This window comes from Colobus angolensis, unplaced genomic scaffold (genome assembly GCF_000951035.1).
Source record: "Colobus angolensis palliatus isolate OR3802 unplaced genomic scaffold, Cang.pa_1.0 Scaffold468, whole genome shotgun sequence".
Lineage (NCBI taxonomy): Eukaryota > Metazoa > Chordata > Mammalia > Primates > Cercopithecidae > Colobus > Colobus angolensis.
Genome location: NW_012118132.1, coordinates 403919 through 411635, shown reverse-complemented (window position 1 = coordinate 411635; position 7717 = coordinate 403919). Strand labels below are relative to the sequence as shown.

Here is a 7717-nt window from a genome sequence, read left to right as displayed (position 1 = left end):
GTTTCATCTGTCGCCCAGGCTGGAGTGCAGTGGCATGATCTCAGCTCACTGCAACCTCTGCCTCCCTGGTTCAAGCAATTCTCCTACCTCACTCTCCCAAGTAGCTGGGATTACAGGCGCCCACAACCACGCCTGGCTAATTTTTGTATTTTTAGTAGAGACGGAGGTTTCACTATGTTGATCAGGCTAGTCTCGAACTGCTGACCTCAGGTGATCCACCCGTCTGGGCCTCCCAAAGTGCTGGGATTACAGGCATGAGCCACCCGGCCCGGCCTCACGTGCCTTTATAAAGAGCTACTGTTTTCTTTTTAATGGCTGCCTCCCAGTCTTTTATGTGGCTGTCCCAACACTTACAGAACTTAGTTCCTTTCTGATGGACATTTTAAATAGTTCTAATCACTTGTTCTCACAGTGCTGAATATCCTTGTTCTAACACGTTGTGTACAATGCAGAGATAACCATGGGATCAATTCCTGCAGGTGAAATGTCAGATTCATAGCGTATGTGCATCTTCAGCGTTGACATGTTTGCCTAACTGCCCTCAGAGTTAGGCCAAGAGCTTGCACCAATTTGCACCCTGACCACTGGCCTAGGCCATTCACTCCCTGGGCTCCCTCATCTGAGGCTGGGCCATGGTGTGACTTAGGCCAGGAACTTGCACCAATTTGTACCCTCACCAACTGAATTTGAGATTCCTGGTTTTCCTGCATCTTCATCAACACTGAGTGTTACTCGACAACCTGACAGGTTGAAAACAATCATTGTGGTTTTCTTTTCTTGGAGTGCAGTTGAGAATTTTTTCATCTGTGTAAATTCAATGTATACTTCTTTTCCTGTGATCAATCAAATTATAGCCTTTGCTCTTTAACTTTTTGGGTGGGGTACTTAGTCTTTGATTTGCAAGAACACATTTCCTTCTCTCCTGAGACAGGGTCTCGCTGTGTTGTCCAACTTGGAGTTCAGTGGTGCAATCATAGCTTGCTGCAGCCTCCAACTCTCAGGCACAAGCCATCTTCCTGCCTCAGCCTCCCAAGTAGCTGGGACTACAGGCATGTGACATGCCTGGCTAATCATTCTTTTTTATAGAGATGGGGTCTCACTATATTGCCCAGGCTGGTCTCAAACTCCTGGCCTCAAGCAAGCAATCCTCCCACCTTGGTCTTCCAAAGTGCTGGGATTACAGCCATGAGTCACTGTGCTCAGCCTGCAAGAACCCTATCCATAAAATAATTCTTGGTCATAACAGTGGCAAGTATTTTAACTAGCTTGGAATGCCTGAGTTTATGTGGGTTTGTTTGTTTTTTTTTTTGGTCATGCAGAGCATATTAACTTTTATGTAGTCAGACCCAGCAATCTTGAAGGCAAAGCCTTAAAAATAAAATTATTGTTTTTATTTTTAAAATACAGACAGGGTCTCACTATGTTGCCCAGGCTGGTCTCAAGCTCCTGGCCTCAAGCAGTCCTCTTAGCTCAGCCTCCCTGAGTGCTGGGATTATGGGTGTGAGCCACCACGCCTTGTCCTTCTGATTCTTAATGAGTGCTTCACAGAGGATGTGTGGAGGGGCCTGCTTCTTGATTTGAGATCATCTGCAGGGTATGACTGTCCCCAACCTGAGCTTGACCTGGGGCCTCCTTAATAGTCCTCTTGTAGAGTTGAGATCATTTCCTACTGCCTAGGACTTGTGCCTTGAACCATGTTTCCATGGGGGCCAAGAGAGAAGGCCCACAGGCACAGAGGAGCCTTTAAGAACAGGCTCTTTATAAGGTGGTTGTGATGGTTAACACTGAGTGTCAACTTGATTGGATTGAAGGATGCAAAGTATTGATTCTGGGTGTGTCTGTGAGGGTGCTGCCAGAGGAGATTAACATTTAACATTTGAGTCAGCGGGCTGGGAAAGGCAGACCCACTCTTAATCTGAGTGGGCACCATCTAATCAGCTGTCAGAGCAGCTAGAATATAAAGCAGGGAGAAAAATGTGAAAAGGCTAGACTGGCCTAGCCTCCCAGCCTATGTTTTCCTCCCATGCTGTACCCTTCCTGCTCTCAAACATCGGACTCCAAGTTCTTCTGTTTTGGGACTCAGACTGGCTTCCTTGCTCCTCAGCTTGCAGACAGCCTATTGTGGGACCTTGTGATCATGTGAGTTAATACTTAATAAACTCCCCTTTATCTATCTATCTATCTATCTATCTATCTATCTATCTATCTATCTATCTATCTATCTATCCATCCATCCTCTGAATTCTATCCCTCTAGAGAGCCCTAACTAATACAGTTGCACTGGGGTGGGGGCAGGTCTTCAGCTGTCAGGGGCAGTCCTCACTAGGAAGCAGCTCCTCTAAAAGCCAAGTTTGCCCCAGGCCCTCAAGGAGGGGCAGACTGGAAGCTGTAAGTCTAGGATGCTGAGCAAATTTGGAAGAATAATAGTTCTAGGAACTCCACCAGCTCCCTTAGCAATTTTTCTATCTGTAAAAAAATGGTTTCTTCCAAGCTCCAGGGCCGAGAGGGACATGCCTTTATCTTATGACATACCCCCCAGATTATGTCTTTGCTGAGGATAGAACTCTGGACCATCCACACTCCCTTCTATTTTGAGGCAGATACAGGTGGCTGGAGATCTCATTTGAAGTTTTACTCTAGGCCAGTGGTTCTCAAACTTGAATGTCCATCAGAATCACTGAGAGAGCTTCTTAAGATACAGATTGTGGCCAGGTGTGGTGGTTCATGCCTGTAATCCCAGCACTTTGGGAGGCCGAGGCAGGTGAATCACTTGAGGTTAGGAGTTCAAGCCCAGCCGGGCCAACATAGTGAAATCCCATCTCTACAAAAAATACAAGAATTAGCTGGGTGTCAGGGCAGGCGCCTGTAGTCCCAGCTACTTGGGAGGCTGAGGCGGGAGAATCGCTTGAACCCGGGAGGTAGAGGTTGCAGTAAGCCAAGTTTGTGCCACTGCACTCCAACCTGGGTGGCAGAGTCAGATTCTGTCTCAAAATAAATAAACAAATAAGAAAAGATAAAATAAAATAAAGTACAGATTGCCAGGCTCATTTTGAGAGTCTCTGATGTGGGAAGTCTGGGATGGGTGTGAGAATCTGCATTTCTGTTTTTTAGAGACAGGGCCTTATTCTGTCACCTAGGCTGGAGTACAATGGCATGATCATGCCTCACTGCAGCCTCAAACTCCTGAGCTCAAGCAACCCTTCTGCCTCAGCCTCCAGAGTAGCTAGGGCTACAGGTGTGCACCACCATGCCTGGCTACTTTTTAGTTTTGTGCAGAGATGGAGTCTTGCTACGTTGTTCAGTCTGGTCTTGAACTCCTGGCCTCAATTGGTCCTCTCACCTTAGCCTCTCTGAGTGCTGGGATTCCAGGTGGGAGCCACTGCACCTGGCTTGTACTCTGCATGTCTTTCTTTTTACTTTTTTAGAGACAGAGTCTTGCTCTGTCACTCAGGCTGGAGTCTAGCCCGGTAATCATAGCTCACTGCAGCTTCAAACTCCCGGGCTCAAGCAACTCTTCCACTTCAGCCTTGTGAGTAGCTGGGACTACAGGCATGCGCCACCACACCTGATTGAGAATTTGCCATTTCTTTCTATCTTTTCAATGAATTCATTATGTTTTGAGCAAAGGTCTCGCTCTCTGTTGCCCAGGCTGGGATGCAATCAGGTGATCCTAGCTCATTGCAGCCTCAACCTCCTGGTCTCAAGCAATCCTCTCACCTTAGCCTCCCAAGTAGCTGGGACTACTGGCATGTGCCACTACACCCAGCTAATTTTTGAATTTTTTGTAGAGTCTCGCTATGTTGCTTAGGCTGGTCTCAAACTCCTGGGTTCAAGTGGTCCTCTTGCCTCAGCGTTGCAAGCAGTTGGGATTACAGGCGATAGCCACTGCGCCTGGCATTTCCAATAAGCTCAGGTGATGGTTATGCTGCTGGTGAGGGGACTACACTTTGAGACCCACTGGCCTAAGTCATTCACTCCCTGGGTTCCCCCATCTGAGGCTGGTCCACCATGTGAGGCCAAGGGGGTTTAAAGGAGCACATGCGGCCGGGCGTGGCGGCTCACGCCTGTAATCCCAGCACTTTGGGAGGCCGAGGTGGGTAGATCACCTGAAGTCAGGAGTTTGAGACCAGCCTGGCCAACGTGGTGAAACCTCGTCTTTGCTAAAAATACAAAAATTAGCTGGGCAAGGTGGCGGGCTCCTGTAATCCCGCTACTTGGGAGGCTGAGGCAGGAGCATTGCTTGAACCCGGGAAGTGGAGGTTGCAATGAGCCGAGATCACACCATTGCACCCCAGCCTGGGTGACAAGAATGAAACTCTGTCTCCCCCTGCCCCCCAAAAAAGGAACACAGGCTTCATTCCAGTCAAAATAATGGTAGCAGTTGCTGTGTGCTAGGGACTATGCATTCATTCTGTCACTGAACCCTCCCAGCACACCCGTGGAGTGGGTTTTATTAGTACTAGTTCCACTTTACAGTGAGAAAACTAAGGCTCAGCAAGGGCTCACGGGCTTTGAATCAGACAGATTTGGTGTCCAACTCCAGCTCTACCACTGACCCACTGCAAGATTTTGGGAAAGTGGTTTACTATTCTTGAGCCTCAGTCTCACTCATCTGTAGAATGGAGATCACAAAACGCGACTCCCAGGGCATTATGACTGCAGGGGTGATGACTACAAGAGCACCTGCACACAGTAGTTACTCAAGAAATGCTCATCCCTATTCCTGCCTCAGGCCCCATCACGGCCTCAAGTTCCTTTTCTCACTTTTCAGATACATCTTCCTATCTTTCCTCCTACTCACTCTACTACACAGTGACAATAGACTACATCACTTCTTAAACATACTTCCTTTGGTCATGCCTCTAGGCTTTTGTAAAGGCTGTTTCCTCTGTGTGGAATGCTTTTCTCACTCCACTGCTCCAGAAGAACTCCTATTCATCCTTTAAAATCCACCTTAAAAAGCCCTTCTCTTTGAACCTTTCCTTGCAATGTTCCTTTCTTGTCCTTGGCCAGAAAAGGTATTGCAGCATCTTATTTGAAGAAGGGACTCAAAGTGTTACTTTCCTTCCTTCCTCCCTTACTATGTTCCTACCACATTTTATAAGGAATATAATTGGAGTATAAATCCACTGTTACAGGGGCCAGGCAGGCAGGCATCGTTATCAGCCATTATCAGCATCAGCATCAGCAATGGTTAGACAGTGCTTACTTGAGTCAGGCACTGTGCTAAGGGGTTCATGTGTGTTGACTCATTTAATGCCCAGCATAACCGTTTGAGGCAAATGCTATTTATTATGCCTGTTTTACATGTATGGAAATGGAGTCGCAAAAAATGCCAAACAATTTGCCTGAAACATGGGTTTCTTTCTTTCTTTCCTTTTTCTTTTTTTTTTTTGACAGAGTTTCGCTCTTTTCTCCCAGGCTGGAGTGCAATGGTGCAGTCTTGGCTCACTGCAATCTCTGCCTCCTGGGTTCAAGTGATTCTCCCACCTCAGCTTCCCAAGTAGCTGGGATTACAGGCACCCACCACCACGCCCAGCTAATTTCTGTATTTTTAGTAGAGACGGGGTTTCACCATGTTGGCCAAGCTGGTCTCGAACTCCTGAACTCAGGTGATCCACCTGCCTCAGCCTCCCAAAAGTGTTGGGATTACAGGTGTGAGCCACTGCGCCTGGCCTGAAACTTGTAATTAATCCACTGCATAGCTGGGAGATAGAGACTGGCTGTGGAGTCTGTGGTGTTATCTTTTATATTAGCTGCCCTTTATGAATGAGGGGTGGGCCAGGTAGGGACTGTCATGCACTGCAGGGTGCCTGCTCCATGTAAGGGGGCAGCTGAATGTCCAGCCTGGAGTTGCCAGCTTTTCTTTTCTTTCTTTCTTTTCCTTTTCTGAGGCAGGGTCTCACTCTGTTGCCCAAGCTGGAGCATAATTATGTGATCACCGATCACTATAGTCTCAACCTCCTGGGCTCAGGAGAGCCTCTCACCTCAGCTTCCCCCGTAGCTGGGACTGTAGGTACATGCTGCCATACCCAGCCTATATATATATACAGCATATGTATATAGATAGAGATAGATATAGATATAGATATAGATACAGATATAGATATAGTAGAGACAGGTTTTTGCCATGTTGCCCAAGCTGGTCTTGATCTCCTAAGCTTAAGCAACCCACCCTCCTTGGTCTCCCAAAGTGCTGAGATTACAGGTGTGAGCCACCATACCTGGCCGTTGCTAGCTTTACTGATATCTCAAGAGGATCCAGAAATATGGAGTCTTACATGAACTGATTTTTAAAATCTTGGGAATAATCTAAAAATTTGAAAGTCCACAGGCCTTCTTTGTGACTTTTGCTGTCTCCTATATTCCAAAGGGGAGCACCTCAGCTCACTTTGTTTCTGTCTTAACTCAGGACCAGGTACACCTTAGACCCTTTGTAAGTAACATGACACTTCTGGATTCCACAGTGACCTGGGCTTGGCTCTCAACAAGCAGAAATCTCTTCTTTGGTTCAGGACTCAGTGCTCAGGACCCTCTGGTCTGCACTTGGGGTGTGGATGAAGTCATAAACAGTGGCTGTAGGCCTCACCCCTGCCCCAGGGCCATCGCCAGGTCTCCCCTGTTCAGGAAAGACTTCCTGCTCACTGATGCTGATGAGTCGCTACGTTTTGTTTACATCACCCCACTAATCCACCTAACAGTTTGGGGAGGGTGCCATTATCATCATGTCCATTTTACAGATGTGAAAACTATGGCTCAGGGAGGGGAAGGGAATTGCCTGAAGTAGGAAGTGGTGAAGCTGGGATTATAATGTAGTGTCTCTGATTCTAGCTTTTCATCAACCCAGATCATGGGTTCCACCAAAGTTTTAAGGGTCCTGTCATGCAGTCTACAGAAAACACACTCTCTTCATGCCACAGCCTGGACCTGCAAAGTTTGTGGTACACAAATGGGACCCTGGACAGTCCAATCTGCCAGTCTGTGGTTCTCAACTCCTTTTGTCTGCTATTGGAGGGTGAGTTTGGCTTTGGGGGGCATCTATAGAGAAACCCTGGAGGTAGCCCTGATGGAACCTCTGCCCACTGGGGCATGGCCAGGCGGAGCTAGTGGCCTGACTGAGTCCCAGCCTTTGGGACCAGCAGAGACTGTAGCTAGAGAGTTTGCCCTTGGCCATAGACAGAATAGAGGTGTGTGCTCACACCTGTGTATGTGTATGCATGCATGTACACATGCTTGTATGTCTCACGTATGTGTGCATGTGTGTGAACATGCATATGTACACATATATGTGCGTATGTGTGTGCGTGCATGTATGGGTCTGTATGTGAGCAGTGGAAAAGACAGGACCTCCTCCCCTAAATTCAGATCCTGTGAAGTTAGTTTAGGATAAAGAACAGGACATTGAACTTAACCCCGAGATAATTTATAGAAGACACTAAAATAAAAACCAACCTGGACATTTTTGCCACCTAAATTCCCATCGGTAGGCATTATCCGTGGCGGGAATCCATGCAGCAATTTAAATAAATAAGCTGGGTTTATATGTAGCAGCATGGATAACTGGAGATGAGAGGGCTTAAGCTGCAGAATGACATAGGTGAGTTATACCATTTCTACTTCTAGTTCTATTTTTTTGAAACACAGTCTTGTTCTTTCACTCAGGCTAGAGTGCAATGGTGCCATCTCAGCGCACTGCAACCTCCACCTCCCAGGTTCA

General features: G+C 47.2%; 1 protein-coding gene across 1 annotated transcript in view; it reads right to left on the bottom strand.

The window, feature by feature from the left end:
- Positions 1 to 7575, bottom strand: part of SCNN1B (sodium channel, non voltage gated 1 beta subunit) — an 86204-nt gene extending 78629 nt beyond the window's left edge. The window contains exon 1 of the mRNA XM_011958313.1: positions 7453 to 7575. Coding sequence (XP_011813703.1) covers positions 7453 to 7554 — 102 coding nt within the window. The 5' untranslated portion in view covers positions 7555 to 7575. The remainder of the gene's footprint in view (positions 1 to 7452) is intronic.
- Between the last annotated feature and the right edge of the window lie 142 nt (positions 7576 to 7717).